The sequence below is a fragment of the Terrapene carolina genome, unplaced genomic scaffold (assembly GCF_002925995.2).
Source record: "Terrapene carolina triunguis isolate 2854851 unplaced genomic scaffold, T_m_triunguis-2.0 Scaffold85, whole genome shotgun sequence".
Lineage (NCBI taxonomy): Eukaryota > Metazoa > Chordata > Testudines > Emydidae > Terrapene > Terrapene triunguis.
The window spans coordinates 44014472-44034194 of record NW_020664436.1 but is presented as its reverse complement, the minus strand read 5'-3'; the positions used below and the strand labels follow the sequence as shown (position 1 = coordinate 44034194).

General features: G+C 42.8%; 1 protein-coding gene across 6 annotated transcripts in view; it reads right to left on the bottom strand.

The window, feature by feature from the left end:
* EPM2A (EPM2A glucan phosphatase, laforin) overlaps positions 1-19400 on the bottom strand; it is a 45550-nt gene extending 26150 nt beyond the window's left edge. The window contains exons 1-4 of one of the 6 annotated variants that reach the window (XM_024219939.2): positions 19097-19138; positions 15417-15429; positions 5046-5166; positions 4477-4651 (exon numbers count right to left, since the gene is read on the bottom strand). In XM_024219939.2, the coding sequence (XP_024075707.1) occupies positions 4477-4538 (62 nt within the window). In that variant the 5' untranslated portion in view covers positions 4539-4651; positions 5046-5166; positions 15417-15429; positions 19097-19138. Of the gene's footprint in view, positions 1-4476; positions 4652-5045; positions 5607-15298; positions 15361-15416; positions 15430-19096 lie in introns of those variants that run through there. The other 5 variants (XM_024219957.2, XM_024219964.2, XM_024219922.2 and 2 more) reach the window with 5 other exon arrangements.
* Positions 19401-19723: the final 323 nt, after the last annotated feature.

Here is a 19723-nt window from a genome sequence, read left to right as displayed (position 1 = left end):
TAGATGTTGAGATGCAAAGTTAAAACTTTATAACAGTTAAAACACAAACTGTCAACATCATGTCAAGATACACAAAGTAAAAGTGCCCCAAGGGTCGGTCCTGGGGCCGGTTTTGTTCAATATCTTCATTAATGATCTGGAGGATGGCGTGGATTGCACCCTCAGCAAGTTTGCAGATGACACTAAACTGGGAGGAGTGATAGATATGCTGGAGGGTAGGGATAGGATACAAAGGGACCTAGACAAATTAGAGGATTGGGCCAAAAGAAATCTGATGAGGTTTAACAAGGACAAGTGCAGAGTCCTGCACTTAGGACGGAAGAATCCCATGCACTGCTACAGACTAGGGACCGAGTGGCTAGGCAGCAGTTCTGCAGAAAAGGACCTAGGGGTTACAGTGGACGAGAAGCTGGATATGAGTCGACAGTGGAAAGGATGTAGGAAAATTGGAAAGAGTCCGGCGGAGGGCAACAAAAATTATTAGGGGGCTGGAGCACATGATTTATGAGGAGAGGCTGAGGGAACTGGGATTATTTAGTCTGCAGAAGAGAAGAATGAGGGGGGATTTGATAGCTGCTTTCAACTACCTGAAAGGGGGTTCCAAAGAGGATGGATCTAGACTGTTCTCAGTGGTAGCAGATGACAGAACAAGGAGTAATGGTCTCAAGTTGCAGTGGGGGAGGTTTAGGTTGGATATTAGGAAAAACTTTTTCACTAGGAGGGTGGTGAAGCACTGGAATGGGTTACCTAGGAAGGTGGTGGAATCTCCTTCCTTAGGAGATTTTTAGGTCAGGCTTGACAAAGCCCTGGCTGGGATGATTTAGTTGGGAATTGGTCCTGCTTTGAGCAGGGTATTGGACTAGATGACCTCCTAAGGTCCCTTCCAACCCTGATATTCTATGATTAAATATCCTTAAATCAAACTCTAATAAGTTCTTAAGCAGCAGGTTTCTTATTTTGCCTCTCTGTAAATTGAGACTGAATGGAAATATTTTTTCATTTGTGTGCCTATGGTGAAATTGACATTTACCAATAAAAATCTAATCCTTCCATGCCTAACTATAACTGTATGTTTATGCATCCAGACATATTGTGTACACATATAGTGTACTATAGTTAAAGGATGATTAGAACAGGCATCATAAAGAAAGTAGCCGGTAGTTTAGTGGCAAGGCACTGCACTGCCACGCAGAAGGCGCAAATTTAGGTCCCAAACGCCAAAAAAGTTTCCCCCATTGCTCTTGAACAACCTCCTCTGACTGACCTTTCTAGTTAATCAGATCCAGATGTTGAAGTTGATTGGTTGTCCCAATGTCTAACCAATCTCAGGGGCCAGTGGGAAGGGAGAGTAGCCAACAGTGCCCTTTTCCATTTATGACTTGTTTTTCTAGATGCCGACTCCCCCTCCCGCCCCCCTTTGCCTATATCTTTTGTCAACTCCAAGGCTTACTGCAATGTGTTCTCCATGGAACTACACTTGAAGACCAGTCAGAAACGTCAGGAAGTACAGAATACAGCTCCCTGCTTCTTCAACAGTACTTCCCTCAGGCAGCGTGTTATACCTGTGCCCCTTGACCTGCACAGGCTTCCCATACATTTCTGGTTGCAATTCAAGGGGCTGGTTTGAATCTATAAAAAGGTCAGGTCTTGCTTATTTTAGAAACCATCAGGCTGCTTGTGCAATACCACAGAAGTTGAAATCAGCTGAGTTTACACCTGAGGAAGTTGAGGACAAGGTGTTCTCAGTGAGGGGATCCCTTATCTCTGAAACTTGTTTTCTGTCTCCCCCAGTCTGAATTTGCTTACCTTCAAGCCACACTGCAATGCCTATCTATTTACCTAGACTTTGTACAGGAGGGCTGTGGGAAGTTAATGAGGAGGGAGATTTAGAGCACTTTGATCTAGTCTTCTTTGACACAGGTCTAGATCAAAGCACATTAGCAGATTGTTAATGCATGTCAGCAGGATCCACATGAACAGTCGGACTGTGGCAGGCTAGTGGGGGTAGATTCACACCCCAGCTTGCTGTGAACTAAAGGTTTGTGAAGACAAGCCCCCTAGGCTCTGTGGGAAAAGGCTGACAGTGGGAAGTTAATGAGAAAGGAGAGTTTCAATTTGGGTAGGTTAGGGAAGGTCTTTCATTGGTGAGAATCCAATTTTGATTTGTACGTGTTTGGAACAAAATTTTATTCATGCACAAGAGTTAGGGATAGGCACAATTTTAAATACATCTAAATAAATGAGCCCGGGATATACAGATAAGGCTCTGTTCCCATAATGTGGTCTTCTTCATTCCTCCCCTCTCCCATGCACACACACACACACACACACACACACACACACACACACACACTTAATTTTAAACAATTTATAATTTAGTTATTTAAAAAAATATCTCCTGCATTTAATCTCTCTCCCCCACAGCAGATACCAGTAATGTCATCATACAACTCTTTTGCTCTGTAGCTCATAATTTCTTAGTCCTGTTACTGATGCTGTTGCTCTGTAGCAGCGATTCTCAAGTGTGGCCACGGTAGCCCCATATGGTCACCACAACGCGGCCACATGTACGGCCACCATAACTTTTGGGGTCCCAGAGCCCCTTCCCTAAGCTCTCTGCCATGGGTCACCGGCTCTGCTCCCCCCAGCAGCAGCCCAAATCCATGGTGGGCCTGTTGATGTTTCATTATAGTGTAGTAGGGCTGCCTTTGGCTGTGGGAGGGAACCAGCCCTGAAAGAGAGACGTATTGAACAATTCCTTTTCAAGAACATTTTGAAATAAAAAAAAAGTTTATTGATATTTACAACAGGTAACTTTAATGGTATTATTAGTAGTACATATTATTCTTTAAATTGAAAAGATTTCATTTACATGACACTTCCAAATAACCACATGACTATGTTGTCACTTGTTTAATATTTTAGCTGGACAGAACCGTCACTTATATTCTACACTGACTGAAATAACACCATGGTATTTAAAATACATATAAATGCCCGTAAAACCCTGTCCACCCCTGCCAAATAATGGTGGGGTTCCATGACTAGTCTTGCTCAGTGACTTCCCTATCTTATCTGCTCAATTTAAAAATCAAACATTCACTTTTTTCCCAAATTCAACCAGACACTTAAAAATCAGGTTATGTTTTTTCTGCCTCTACAGTTATCACCATTAGTAAAAATACTGCAATAACAGCTCAGCTGAAGATTTCTGGATGTTGTCTGAGGCTTTACAGAACCATGTTCACTCGTCCATAGCTTTATTAGCTCTGTAATGCATAGAGCGGTAAAAATATTTTCCCCATCAAATTAAACCGACAGACGTCAAAGATAAACAAGGCACAGATATTCTGAATGAGAAGATGTTTTACATAAAGAAAGGATACTCACCTTTTAGTAACTGGAGTTCTTTGAGATGTGTGGTCCCACTCGGCACTCACTATGGGTGTGCTCCATGTGCCTGAGACTGAAAGATTTTTCACTAGCAGTGTCCGCTGGTCTGTGCCTGTGCCTGCTCGTGCTCCAAACTGGGGACAAATGAGGTGGCACGGATTGCCTGCCTGCCTCTCCAGTTCTTACTGTACTGTGGATTATAGTAAGGTTCCAAAGCAGAGAGGAAGGAGAGTGGGTCGTGGAATATACATAGGGACCACACATCTTGAAGAACTCCAGATATTATAAAGTAAGTAACCTTTCTTTCTACAAGTGCAGGTCCCTATGAGTACTCACTGTGTGTGACTCACAAACAGCATCACATTGAGGAGGAGGGTGTGAGGAACTATGCTGCACTACAGATCACAGGCCTCCTGTTCTAAAGGAAACTTCCATGGATGAAGCTTGCATAAGGGGGTAATGCTTAGTAAAAATACCTACAGAGCCCCATGTTGCCACCTGCAGATCTCTAATAGAGGAATTCCTTGCGGCAAACCCCCAAAGGTCGCTTATGCTGTGGCTCAGTGGACCCTCACACTTTGTGTGGGAGGGGTGACCATTTGGTCATAGCTAACAGGATGCAACCTGAAATCCACACAGTCTTTGCAATGAAATTGCTTCTCCTTTATTTGCTTGGCATCACTACATTGCAACGTGAAGGTTGTTTGGGTGTCTTAATTGTGCACTCTCATACTTAACATATTTGGGTTTTTTAAGTATAACCTTAACTGCGAGTTTTCTGGGTTTGTTATGCTTGGTTTTGGAATAACTAAAACAGCTCTGTAAATTTTTAACCTTAAGACATATCTGATTTTTACCTGCTTAGGGGCAGTTAATTTGCATTAAGCTTTTCTGAGGGACTGTAAATTTAGCCTTCTGAGTTGCATCTCTGTGTATGTGAATGGGTCGTTACTTTCTGTTCCACACAAATTCCCATTTGCCACCATATGGTCTAAGTCTCTATCCATCCTTTCAGTTCAGATTTCCTCTTTAGCTGCCTGGATTGAACAAGCCCTTGAGAAGACTCATTGTTTGTTTTTTTACCTGGAATAGTGAATGGCTTGATGGCCTGCAATATTAAAATAGAAGTCAGTTGTGTGCTTCATCTCATCAGTGTGTCCAGAGACTTCGATCCAGTGTCCTACTGGCAGGCAGTAAACTCCATCTACCAAGTTGCTTTCATTGTAGACACAGCAGCGGTCATGATGGGGCCCATTACCTGAAACAGAAGCAGCAACATACACAGCTTGTGAATCAACACTGTTTACATGGAATCAAAGTAAATGTGAATTTAAATATGAATTTAAGGTCTTTGGAACAGGGACTGTGTCGCAGGGTGGCTGGCCTCAGTAAATGAAGTAGATCTAGCTCTCCTCTGCCAGAACAGGTGCTTCCACTTGCCCAAGTAAGAGGGTTGGGAAGCACCTGATGCTATAAAGAAAAAGGGAGACACGCAGCGGGTGGGAATCGGTACACGCAGCCACCCACGTTTGGACATTTTGTTCTCAGTCTCCTATTCCCTTCATGCTCTCTTTTTGTCCCATCCCCTCAGTTAAAAACAGTCTTAATTCATTAAAGGTACAAGTATAAGAAGTCCGATTCCCTGGACTCACCATGCGAAGTATCCTTAGCACTATATAAAGTTAATATGCTCAAAGGGCTTTAACATCATCCCCTGACAAGACTGCACAGCATTCTGCAGAGGTACAGAAATATCATTGTCCATTTTATATACTGGAAAACAAGGACACAGAAAGCGTAAGTGACCTTCTGCCCAAGGTCACACAGCAAGCGAGTGTCCACAGAAAGAACCCTGGAGTTCCCGGTTCCTAGCTTGGTGCTCATTTAACAAGACTGCACTTGCCTCACCGCTTATATCGAAGTCTTTTACCAAGCACAGAGATTGGCTACCATAGATCTTATCTTCTGGGGGGAAACAGGCATAGAGGAATTTTTTTCTTGGATTGTAAACTTTGTGCACTAGTTTTGAACATTAATTTACTCAAAGTGACTTCGAGATAATGGACAATGAACTTTGGCCATTTGAATAATATTTTCTGAACCATACTGCAGGTTGAGTACAGTTTCAGACTCCGGGCACTGCAACTTGAATCTTTTTTTGTTGTCTATATTGTTACAGACATATTTGCTGACAGGTATTTTGAAATAAATTATCAAAATTGAAACTGGCATGATTATAGTGTGTTATATTGACAAATAAAATATGCAGAATTTTAAAACATTGTGGGCAGAATTTTTAGACACAGAATTCCCCCAGGAGTAACCCCTCTGTCTCACTTTAGTGCAGTCTAGAGTTGCTCAAGTTCCCTTTTTTCCTGTTCCATCTGGGGCTCCTGCTTTACTTTTTAGAAAGCAGACACAACCTGTGATGTCTCTCTCTCTCTCTCTCACCTCCTTCATCTTTGTTTTTACTGGCTTTCCCCCTACGTGGGAGCCAGTCAAAGGAGAAGGCAGCAACCGAGGCAATGTTCCCATTCATCATGCTCTCAATAGCAGAAGCACTGGCTTCCTGCTCTCCCATTTCTAACTCTTTTCCCTCCTTCCCCTTGAGGTTTATGCCATCTGCTGACTAACTTTCCCCTGTCTCCTCATCCTACTTCCTCTTCAACTTGGATTCCTGGTCCTCCTTTTCCTTTCTTCCCAATCCTCCATCTTAATACTTGATGACTTCAACCACTGTGTTAATGATCCTTTCAACTTTGCAATCATTCACTTCCTTTCCCACATGGCACTGGAGCTACAACCATACACAAAATTGTAGCCACTCCTTCAACGTAAAGTCTTCACTAGGCATTGGTCCCTCTCTTCTGTCACTTCCAAGTAGCTTCCTTTCTCTGATCACTATTTATCATTGAAAGAGGTGGAGGAGTAAACAATCAAATAATAAAAAAAAAAAGAAGTATGTTTTCATTTGGGTTTTATTTTTTAAACCAACACCCTCCATTCATACAGAGCATTTCATTCAAAAGTACACCAAATTATTTTAGTAGCAATTTTTCATGCACATCATACACACATCATTCCACCCACCATTGAAATACAGCAACAATGTACAGTGCACAGCAACACAACAATTTCAAACAGGAAGGGAAGACAAGTACCGCATCCTATTGAAACCAAAGACAAGAAAGTAGGTAGGTGGAATGAAGTTACCCAATCAGTATTGACCTAGGACACTGAAGTTTACATCCCTCTCATATAAGAAGTGCCATGAGACCGTAATTATTGCAAGTGATCAGGATTGCGCCTTTAAGTCTAATCCAAAAGATGCCACCTCCACCAGAAGTATCTCCTAAAATATGTTTGTTTCACAAGGTAAGTACAGAATACAAGTTTCAAGGGGGGTATAAAAATAAAACAAAAAAACCACTGAATCAGTTTATATGTCGTCTTTACTGCCACAATTTCTCATGGGCTGTCCCAAATTATTTAGATACTGTAAAGTGGCAATGCAAGGAAAAAGTTCTAGCTACACAGAGCTACATAAAGAAGTTTGAAGAAAAGAAGTGAGATCGCAATCATTTATAATTCATAAACTACTTTTAATAGCATTTAGCATTCATGTCTCTTAGTTTTTGTCCTCCAGAGCCATTTCAATAATAAAAAGCTGTGGCCCCATAGGGAGCAGAACTGCAGACATGTTCTGTTGGACTTTGCCACAAATAGCTCTATTTGGGGAAAACCCCACAGCTAGAAGATGTATCTGGCCACAACTAGGTGAAGAAACCACTTGTGGTGACTCAAACAATCTGCTCAGGTGGCCTGCTAAGTCATTCTGTACACCCCACAGGTAAGATGCTTCTAGATCTACTGAGCTGCCAAGACAAAGCTCCCTGCGTAGGGCTGCTTCGTGACAGAGTGGGGAACAGTGGGCTCCCCTCTGCTTGTTGAGATAAAACATTGCCATCATGCTGTCTGTGCCGACTAACAGCCTGCTTCCCCTGATCTGCGATAGAAATACTTGCACAGCTTTCAGTTCTCTGACACTGATGCGTAAAGCTAAGTTCTCTGAGGACAAGAGACCCGGCAGAGAACTAAAATGGGCTCCCTATCCGAGGACCGAAGCATCTGTCCCTAGCATGAAAGTTGGTTGTGGGTGAACAAATGGAATGCCTATCTAGGGACTTGAGGACATGGGAGGGCACTCTTACCAGGGAGTCCAATTGATGGTGGTTTGGTGGGTAGACAGATGCCAGCCAGCCCTGCAGAGTTCTGAGTCACAGTCTGACATAGTGAACCACATAGGTGCAAGAGGCCATGTGACCCAGAAGCCTCAGTTTGGTGTTGTTGTGACCAGCAGACCTACGACAATTGATCGAATTGCCTGGAACATGGAAGAAAGGCCCTGGCTTGAGATGATTCCAGTGCAGCCCCCATAAACTCTACCCTCTGGACTGGGGAGAGGAGATACTTTTGTGTGTTGATTAACAGTCCTGGATCATTGACTGGATCAGGTTAATGCTATACACTTGCCATTTAGACCAGGCTTTGACAAACCAGTCATCTAGATAGGGATAAACCTACACTCCTGATCTTAGAAGGAATGCAGCCACTACTGCCATGACTGAGAGCTGCTCACAGGTTAAGAGGTAACTTAGTCACAGTTTAGAAGTACCTACACGGGGAACAAATATTTAATAATGGGCTCTTCAATCTAGCAGACCTAAGGCATAACAGAATCCAGTAGTTGGAAGCCGAAGCTAGACAAATTTAGACTGGAAATAAGGCATAAGTTTTTAACTGTGAGGACAATTAATTACTGGAATAATTTACCAGTGATTGTGGTGGATTCTCTATCACTGGCAATTTTTTACATCAAGATTTGATTGTTTTCTAAAAGATCTGCTCTAGGTATTTTTTTGGGGGGGGACGGGGGGGGGTTATGGCCTGTGTTTTACAAGAGGTCAGACGAGATGATCACAATGGTCCCTTCTGGCCTTGGAATCTATGAATAATGACAAAAAGTCAGTATTATGCAGTTTCAAAGTTCCTGCATGTTTCAATCCCCAGGATTTGTTTTTCACTTTTTTTCCTGCTACAACCAGTGGTAAAAAAAATTAAATCAGAGTTTACACTCACCCCTCTATCCTTGGGGTAAAACAAAAACAAGCACAAATACCCTGTGGAAAAAAGGCCACACACAACTAAAAGGATATATTTTTAAAAGCTCAGACCACTTTATAAATGGATCTTTTTCTTTAATCTTGATTGTATTGATTTTTTTCCCCTGCGAACAAATGTTGGTTTAATTTTTGAGAAGGCAAACTTTTAAAAAGTTGTGAAATAAAACCCAGCCTGTATAGTGCTCTTCAAATATTTAATCCATTACTTACCATATACAGACCTCTCTAACCAGTCATGTATGCCTTTCTAATTGAAGAACAAAGAATCTGGATAAGTTTATGAGCAGATATAGGCTTGACTAATCTACATCTTGCCTGAGCCCCACTGCGCTGCCGACCGGGAGCCGCCTGTATTAAGCGCTTCCCAGCCAGAGCCTGCACCTCACACCCACAACCCCAACACTCCGGGCCTCAGCCCGGAGCCAAAAACTCCCTCCCAGAGCCCACACCCCTCACCATCTCCTGCCCCCCTCAATCTCCTGCCCCAGCTCAGAGCCCTCTCCAGCAGCAAACTCCCTCCCAGAGCCTGCACCCCTCACTCTCCTGCACCCCAACGCTCTGCCCCAGCCTGGAGCCCCCTCCTGCACCCAAACTCCCTCCCAGAGCTTGCACCCCTCACTCCTGCACCCCAACCCCCTGCCCCAGGCTCAGCCAATGCACATGCCACAGTTGAGAATGTTACACTGATTTGTGACAATCCCTGAAGGATTTTGGATCTATAAACTACAAATGACACTAATAAAAAGTAAAACTCATGAAATGTCCAGTAGATTCTATGAGATTAGGTGCAGTGTGACCATATGACCCCTACACCCAAACTCCCTTCCAAAGCTTGCACCCCTCACTCCTGCACCCCAGCCCCAGGCTCAGCCCGGAACCCCCTTCCACATTCCGAACCCCTGCCCCAGCCTGGTGAAAGTGAGTGAGGGTGGGGGAAAGCGAGCGACGGGGCGGGGGCAGGAATGGAGTGACTGGGGCGGAGTAGATCTGGGTTGATCTCAAATTCAGAAAGTGATCTTGTGTACAAAAAAGTTGGAGACCACTGCATTACAATGAAGAAAACCCTCAGTTCTATTTTGGGCCAAATTCTTCTCGTTATCTGTATGTTCTACTGTATGGTGTCAATATCGGCAGTTACCACAATTGGACTTCCACTGATACACATACATTACTCAAATTTACTTATCCTTTACACCAGAGCCTGTTATGAAAGTCTCCCTGCTATCTAATTGTTTGAGTGAAATTCAATCTTAGATGGTTTGGAATAAGCTCTGCCTCAACCCAACCAAGACGGAATTGCTATTGATTGCTACAAGATAGAGGTATGGGAGGGTTGAACTTCCATCACCTGAATTTAGATGGGTCAGATATTTTGGCAGTTGATCCTGCTAGGAATTCTCAGGGTCACTTCAGACTCGTCTTTCTAATGTTAACTTATGAAAATTTAAATCAATGAAAATTCAGATGTGGTTTTGATTTCACACAGGTGATGAATGTTGTCAAGATAAAACACTTGCTTTCTACGTCTCATACAAAGATTCTTATTCCTGAGTAGACACTTAGTTATTATGCTTTTTAATGCTGGCTTTCCTGCTGTCTCTATACAGTCTTTCCAATAGGTTCAGAAGCAGCAGCTAGCTTTCTTACACTGGTTAATTATGATGCCAGAATTATTCATTTCCCACATGTACTGCACTTCTAGATCAGTAGTTTGTTTAAATACATCTCCTTTCATGAGCTAGTACCATGTGATTAGTTTGAACTAACCACACAGTATATCCTGGCATGATCTTTTACAGGAAAAATATAGAGTATTTGGGCTTGGGACTTTTGAGATAATAAAAGAATGAAATTCAGAAATTTCCTGACTTGAGGGACTTGACAGAGTAAAAGTCATGTCAATTTCAATCCTTTGCTGACTCATAAGAGATACCAGTAAAGTACAAGGAAGGTATAATGTGCACATTTGTATCATATACACTTGAAGATCAGGGATATTTATTTTTTGTCCATCTTTGAGGTAGAATTTTAAGTCTGTTGCAGCACTCTGTTTACAGACCTGATGTTATTTTATCAGGGGGATAATTTATAACAGTAAATGTTATTCAGGGGCCCACTGGGTTTAGGACTGAATCCAGTCAATCCTGATAGCCTCCTTTTTAAGGATCAGTTTAAACAACCACCCCCACTACCATCTGGAATCAGAACTTAAAGACTTACAAGACATACTGATATATAGTAAACTGATATGAAGTAATCAATGAAAATTAGTTCCCAATCATGTCATAACTAAGTCACAGTGATATTTTAGGTGGACAAGATAAAACACTATATGCTATTGTAAGCTGAAAATGTGGTTGCACAAATTTACTGAGAAACTGTGTTTAAATGCAGTCACTTAAAAAAAAGGAAAGTATGATTCTGGGGCTGATTTCAAATTGATTCCTATTTACTCATATCAATAATGTTTCTTCACAACTGAAAGGCATTAATATAGCTAACATTTTCTCTCTCAACAAAGCAATAGGTTCTCAGTAAACCATTGTGTATTACACATAATTAGTCAACATCAACATCCAGTTATACTTAATATTCCCTCCCTTACATTACTCATTGAAAAATAAGTTCGGTGTGGGAGGAAAGAATAAAGTCCTACATTGCCTTAAAAAACAAAATAAATTATGTTATTGATTAAATTCCTATGTAGCTGCCTTCTGCAAGGGTTGAGGAGGTATTTGTTATATACAAGTAAAATGGTGACACCTAGTGGAAGTAATAATCAGCAAGTAAAACATCTACATTAAAATCAGGGTTGAGAAGTTTGTTTTTTTTTAAGTTTTTTTAAAATTTACAGCTGTTTCCCCCACTCAGGGGATCAACATATTAGTTTGGGGGAAGGAGGAGATGTGCATTTCACCAGAAAGGACTAATAGGGCAGGGAAGAAAGAATTATTTGCCTGAAATTCTGCTTCCTTAGAGATATCATGAAGGATTCTTACTTGTGCTCTACTGCTACTACTGCCCTCAAGGATTAAAATAAAAGGAGATTTTAAGACACAAATGGCAATTAGGCATCTAACTACCTTTCACTCCTTTGAAAAGTCTACCCTTTCAGAGAGTTCTACTAGCCTTCTGCTACAGCGCTGAGAGAGAAGAAACCTGCACAAACTGTAGATTTAAATAAAGTTTCATGATCTAGTGTCACTAAATTCCACACTGTCAACACAATGCCATGAGTAAATTAATGAGTCCTTATAAGCAGCACACACCCAGAGTTCTGCAAACTCAGAAAGAATCCCAGAGGCCGCACCTTCGCACATCTTCTTTTGTAACATTCAATCAGCCATGACAGTATGTGTGCTGGCCCCTCAGAGCCAAAAGTGGAGACCACCTGTTCCAAGCAGCATGTATTTTTTTTCCTTGAGTGGGGGAAAATTGAAAGAGGGGAGCTACAAAAATCAATGAAATAATAGAAAGTAAAGAGAAGGAAAGATGGGAATGAAACAGCTGAAGAAAAGGAAAGGAGAGATGGCGAGAGAAAAGCACATGGCAACAGGGAGAAGTTAAAGGGGATTCACCAGTCCATCGCAAGGGGGACTACAATAAGTTTGGGAACTACTTCTTGATGTAGTCCTTTGCTTAAACGCTCAGAACAGAAGAAAACCAAAACTAGTCTTTGAAAATGTTTTTGGAATACTGCAATTTTATCTAGAAGTTACCCATTAACTCAAAATGGAATGGACACAGTCATTCAAAGCAAATCCCTGCACGATGACTGGATGAGGGATATAATTAGGCAATCCAAATGCAGCGACTTGTACTATTGCCTGGGCTTGAGTAACTTAACAAGACACCTACTAAGAAGTGGACACAAAATATTGAGAACCACACCAACAGAATCCAGAGAAAAAAATAGAGCACTGCTCACAGGAGCACTCCCTACCTGGACTGATAATTCATGCTGAGTAAGATAGGGAGCAGAGCACTGATAAGAGATAGTGACTAAACACACTTAGCAATGGGAAGCAAGAAGTCTCACTGGAGTCTGAAGAAGAGCAACAATTAAACCCACAAGCATGGCTGTTCTCAGTGCTTTTAAAGCACCGGGCATGTAGGCACTAACACCAGCATCTTGACACTTAACCAATTAGTTTAATGTGAAAGCGTACACTCTTCTCTTCAGTAGCCAACAGAACTAGGTTTTAAAAGACAAAGAATCCACTACCATTTATGGAGAGTTCTTTTTATTCCATACTGACAGAAGTACATTTTAATGGAAGGAGGTCCGAAAGTTGCCAACCCTGCTTGATCGCTCCTGCACTAAAAAAAAGTGTACTCGCTATAAATATGCAGTTTGCTGTTATTTAAGCTGTAATGTGCCATATGACTGCTATTATTTTCAGACCATTAAATTCTCAAGCCACTTGAAAATTATGAATATATTTTACTTCAGTTATTTTTTCCACTATTTATATCACTTTATCAGCCAACACTAACTAAGTCTAACTGAAATTACAAAACTTTTTGAACTGCTTTCAGAAGATGTACATTTCCCAAGTGAGAAAAATCCAACTTCAGTTGCCTAACCCAACTTGGCAGGGGTTGGGATGCTGCCGAGGCAGCATGCTCAGCCCCAGGCTTTGTAGCATAATTGTTTTTAAATAGAATTGTTTTTCAAGGTTTGCCATAAGGCATCAGCTGTTCCTGAAAGCTAGAAAAATGAGAGATCGTCAAGATTTCATTTGGAACCCAGAGAATCCCTAGAAAACAAAAATGGGAAGATTAATGTGAACAAGATTAATTATTTTGGGAAAAACAAAATGTGTTTATTAAGTGCTTTGAGTGTATATTATGTCATTTTATAGTAAACACACCCTGCCCATTCTCTACTGTTTAAATAAGTGAATTCACTAAAAAAAAAAAAAAAACCCTATATTAGTATGATGTTAAGACTGAAACTATAAACACAAATATTACTATTTGTTTCTGGTAGCAGCCACAATATGCTGGCACTTTACAAACTGAAAAGAGCACAACCCCTGCTCTGAGGAGCTTTCAATACAAAGGCAGACAAACAGTATAGAAGGTGCACAGGATATATAGTTATGAGCAAATATATATAAATTTATATGAAAAACTTTTTCAAAATTACTTCTCCAGCTTATCAGTCAGCCATCAATTTTTCCATAGGCATCTTGGCAGAGGTGTATATTCAGGAGGGACTTGAACATAAAGAGGGTGAAGGCCATAACAAGCAAGCTCAGCAAAATAATATACCGGCAGTAGCCTTATTTTGGCCACGATGCATATAGATTTGTGGTCTAAGCACAGATGTATAAATCTATCTAATTCTAGCTTTGATGCTGGCTGTCTCAATGGCTTGGAAGAACCATGATCTCTCTGCCTCAGTTTCTTCATCTGTAAAATAGTGATAATACCTACTTATCCTGCAGGAATATTTATGAGGATTAGTTAAGTTTATGTTTGCAATATACTTTGAAGATGTAAATAAGTATTATACACAGTATTTTGATGTATATTTTAAGGAACATTATCAGATTAAAATCCTATTTCAAAATAGTTTTCTTACCTGTCAATGTGGAACAAATAAGCATTACATCATAATTGATTGTGAGTGTGCCTTCAGAGTTGCAGATATTCTAACAACTGTGTTATAAATGTTTTCCTGAGAATTGGTTCGTTTTCACCTTAAACACGGATGGTATTGAACATCTGACATGTTGATTTATATTTTATAAACCTTTTTTAAAGAAAAGAATCCAGATCTGTTTTCAAACTGTAATTTTTACAACAGAATACAGAGGATCACTGATATAATAGGCAAAGTTTTTATTGATCCATCTTTGACACAGGAGTGTCTTTCAGTCCTTTTTTTAATTATTGGAAGGAGAAAACCTCTTGTTAAGCTCCTTTCCACACCATATCATCAAGAACAATGATATCCAGGAATCTGAGGGTTAAAGACCTAACCATTTTTGGTGACTGAGAATGGAGGTACCACTCCGATGACTACCATAAACGCTCAGCAGTATGTTGACAATCCACAGACTGTTTTCTACCTTTGCAGCCAGGCAGGAAGTTCAGATTGCTGAATACTCACCACGATAAAGAATAAAATTCCATACAGGTTAGTCCTGAAGGAATATTTATGGCAAAAGTAGAATATACTCAGTACACCGCCCATTAAACAAGCACCCAGAGATTAACAGAAGCTTTTATATTGTCATATGTCTGAACTGGACAGCAACTGGGCCTCCATGGTTGCATGTAAATTAGTTCAAGACATTTTCACAATGTAAAAGAGTAGGGGGAGAAACATTTCCCAATAAGTACAGGTTAGCCTCACTGCAGCTAAATTCTATGGGGAGCTGAATGATGGTTTAACAACACAAATAAAAGGGGTTTTCACTCACCCTAGCTAAACTGGGCTCTTCTGACCAAAATCAGTCACCCAAAAGCCTCACTTGAACATTTCTTGCATGTGCCCTGGGTCCTATCCTGATTATTAGCAGTCAATCATTGTAAAAGTATTGACACAATTGGTGATAAAGTTGCCCCCACTTTCCTAGCTTCTCTTCTCACTCAAGCTCCAGAATAACAACTTCAGACTGACACCAAAGCAAGTTTGAACCACTTATCTTTATTGCTCGTCATATACTGTGTAATCTTAGAGTGGAAGTCTGCCGGGCCTTCCTACACACCTTCATTACACACATCATTGATAAGGTAATGAGTTATTTTGGACTTTGCCCCTTCTAGAAAAGGGCCTCATTTACTGCTCCTTTGGATGGATGAGAGATTTTGATTTCGTAAGCTCACCTTTCCTGGACTTCTGCAAAAGAAAAAAATTGTCAAAACAGGCTGAGCATGTCTAATTTAGTTGTTATATATAACAAATTTCATTAGTCACATGTCCTAAATACATCAAAACATCAAAAGTTGTTTTCAAAGACACAGATTGTTAGCTATATATTCTTTTTTAATTTATTTATTTTGCTTTCCTTGGTATATAATTATGGCATGTCTTCCTCCATAACCTGTATGTGCAGATAACTGAAATTTGATATGTATCCTCCCTAATGTGTGAAGCACAGCTGTATTGTCATTTGCTTCCTCTGTGCACAGAATTAAACTTTAGTAGTAGTTTATACATTTTAAAATACAAGTTGCTCCTTATTTAAAAAGATAATATCCTTTAATGCATCTTTTCCCCTTACACTAAGTCTCAAGCTCCCATCACTGAGAAGGCACAGAATCACATCTTTAGCAGATTAAGCAAACAACTAAGTGCCCATTCTCTCGTGTCCAAGATATTACAGTGAAATTCACTGAAATAGTCTAAGGCAACGGTTCTTAAACTATGGGTCAAGACCCCATTTTAATGGTCGCCAGGACAAACGTTAGACTTGCAAGGGCCTTGGGTTGAAGCCAAAGCCTGAGCCCCTCACCCGGGGCTGAAGCCAGAGCTTCGGCTCAGGCTTGAACCCCTCCTCCCCTCTTCCCTCTCCCCCCCCCCGGGGTCATGTAGTAATTTTGGTTGTCAAAAGGGGGTCGCAGTGCAATGAAGTTTGAGAACCGCTGGTCTACACTACACAGTTAGGTTGACATAAGGAAGTTTATGACAACCTAATTATATCAGTGTCTACACTACAGCCTTCCTCCCACTGAAACAAGTGCACCACTACATTGACATCATAACTCCACCCTCCCCGAGAGGCTTAAGGCTTATGTCGGTGTAGTTAGGGTAACAGTGTCTGTGTAAACACTGCGCCCTTACATCTGCTGTCTTGTCAATTTCACTGCAGGAGCCATGAAATTGACAAGAAACCAGGGCTCCCCTGGGATCTGAGGTAGCTTTGGACCCTGCTCCTGGCAGGGAGCTGGGGTAACTTCGGACCCCGTTCCAGGCTGGGTACTGGGGCGAGAAGCCCGAGCGACCCCCCCGCCCATTCCCCGGTGGTTAGAGGCTGTGGCTGCTTCCACCTGCTCCTGGTGGGGAACAGGGAGAAGGGGGGGAAGCCCACTGGAAGCCCATGGAAGCCCAGGCTCTCAGCTCCCCACACTGCCCCTCTGAGGTCAGTGGAAGCTCTCCTGATGAGGACACACACCACCAACACAAGGAGGGTAGTGTGGACACGCACCACTGCAGGTTTGTATTGTAGATATAACCTAAGGGAAGTGAAAGTCCCCTTAAACACTAGATTGCCTAAAGCACTAGAAAATGGTGCAGGGAATTGGCAGAATAGAAAAAGTGATGTAACCTGTCTTTTCCAACTCTGCCTTTGATTATTTTAATGGAAAAGCTCACCAGCTACAAAAGGCCACCACGCTAGTTCAGATATTGAGTTCATTTTAAAAATTTTAATGAATCCTGGGCTTGAAGCAGGAATTACTGGGTGTAATTCTATGGCCTGTGTTGTGTCAGACTAGATGATCATAATCTTCCCCTGTTGCATTAAAACTCTATGAATGCACAAAGTAGAAGAAAAAATATATGGAAGAATGACAAATGGAATTGTTTTCTGGTAGTCTTAAAAATCTAGAAAAGAGGATGCTTTATCTGACTTTTTCTGTTACCAATTTAAAGGGAACAAGATTGCAAGTAACTGAAATCCTAGAAAATCCTCTGTGGATACATAATTCAACTATTCTATGTTTACAAGAAAAAAAGTGGAAGCTACAATTCTAATACCTTCAAGAAGATGAGAACCAAAATCCTTCCACTTTATAAAGAAAACCCACATTTTTCAAGCAATCAGATGGTTGATAAAGGCAGAAAGGCTTTACTACTACCATACCACGTATTTTCTGGATTCCTCACACATACACGATAAAGACAGAATCCTTAAAGTTGCCTGTAAAGTAAGTGATCTGATAGGAAAAAAAGCTCCTACTGTATTTCTCTGGACTCTGAACCAATTTCAGAGTTTCGCATAATATACAAGAGAAAAATACTGAGAAGCTTACCGCCTCTGAACTAAAACTTTCCTTGACAAGAAAAATAAAGCTGCAAGTTTGCTCCAAAGAAAGCTGAGCCAGCTACATTGACATACTTATATATTTTTGGGGCAGACTGCTATAACCCTGTTGGATAAAATCTGAGCCACAGTGACAGTTTTATTAGAACGGGGCTCTAAATAAATACTGATTACCAGGGAAGTATATTTCTTATAAATTGAGAGATTTATTTGGGTCAAACACTGAGCTTAGTGATTTACTATGTTACTAGAATCCCACCTTTTAGCAGTGTCTGGCATCTTCAGCTCTTCAAGGAAGAGACTCTCTCTGTAAAAACACCTAGCACATTTTGGGTGCTATCACAGCACAAATAATAATTACAAAATGATTAAACAATTCAGTCAAACAAATTGTTTGACTGAAAGCTACATTTTGATATGCCACGGTTATAATTAGCAGTTTGACTTGTGTTATGTTAGGTAGCAAATTTTACACTATGTGCTGATTTCCTTCTGTAAAAGGTAAACTTTGTGATAAAGCTCTTAACAGGTTGATTTCTCTTGGCCTTTGTACTGGACACACACTGAATACTTTGTGGTGTACACAGGGTGATCAGACAGCAAGTGTGAAAAATCAGGACAGGGGGTAGGGGGTAATAGGAGCCTATATAAGAAAAAGATCCAAAAATCGGGACATCTGGTCACCCTAGGTGTACAGCAGAAGGTGTTTTACCATTATACAAGTGGTTGCACCTGGCTCCCTTTCTTGACATCTTTAATTGACAGTATAATCCAATAAATGAAATTTAACTTCTTCATTGCTGAACAGCTTGTTCACACGTGCAAAACAAGAGTGTATGAGGCACATCCCAATAAAGGGATTACAGAGTGCTGATGCCCACCCCAAATCCTGTACTTCTTCCCTCTCCTTCCTTATTACTAGGCACATAGGGCACCTCTACACTACAGTGGCATAGCTGTGCCCCTACAGCGCGGTAGTGCAGTTGCCTCCTGTATGGAGGGAAGGGGGTTTTCCGTCGCGGTAATTGATCCATAGGTGATTGGAAGACTTCTTCCAGCAGCGACCGAGCCATCGCAACACCCTTAGTGCGTGACACTGCGTGGCATTGCTCGCAGCCTGGAGCGAAACAGTGAGGTCAAACTAGTCTTTAGTTGCAATTAGGCCTTAGGTTAGAAATCGCCCCCGCCGGAGCTGCTCACCCCAGGCTGAGCGGGGGATCGTGCAGCAGCGGGGGAGGTGGGTCTGAGTGCAGGCGGAGGGGGAGCAGCGGGAGGACGCCCCACAGCCCGGTGTGAGTGTGAGACTCTAAGCTCCCTAGAACCGACACGCAACGGGAGCGACAAGGAGGCGGGCCGCGCCCGCTCTCGCAAAGCGGCCGCTCCCAGCGCGGCCCGGGCTGGCTGAGCCCACCCCCGCCCCCACGGGCCAAGCAGCAGCCGCCGCCGCCCGGGACAGGGGCCAGCAGAGAGCGCGGGGGGAAGGGCAGGGGAGGGATCCCGGCGGCCGCGCCCCGCCGCTACCTTCCCAGACGGTGTCCGCGCCCCGGCGCTGCAGGAACTTGTACCAGAAGGTGCCCGCGGCCTCCTCGTCCGGCAGCGCCGCCTCCGCCAGCCACAGCGCGGGCTCCTGGGCGGGGAGCGGGGCCGCCGGGCGCGCGGGCCTCATGGGCAGCGCGCGCTGCGGGTCCCAGTGGCCCAGCTCCGGCCGCGAGCCGGCCACCATGAGCACCACGCCCCCCTCGGCCAGCCCGGCCGGCAGCACCACCCCGAAGCGGAACAACATGGCAGCGGCCGGCCCGCTCCCAGCCGCGGGGAAGGTGAATGAGTCCCCGAGTGATTTATCACCTCCCGGCCGCCAGGGGGACCACACAGCCCCCGCTTACTTCCGGGGTAGGTCGTCATCACGTAAACGCGTGGCACGCTGGCAAATGGGTGCGAGGCACGAAAGGGGCGGGGAGATAGCACGTGTCTCGTAGAGCCACGGGGCGCCGCGCCTCATGCGCATGCGCAGGGCGGAGGTGTGGGAGTGAGCGCGTGTAGGGTGCAGGGTGAAGGAGAAGAGAACCCCTGGGCGGCGGTGGGGCAGGCTGCTGAGCGGTGCGGAGCTCTGCGCGCTGCCACCGCGGGGAGCGGCGCTGGGCACGCGGG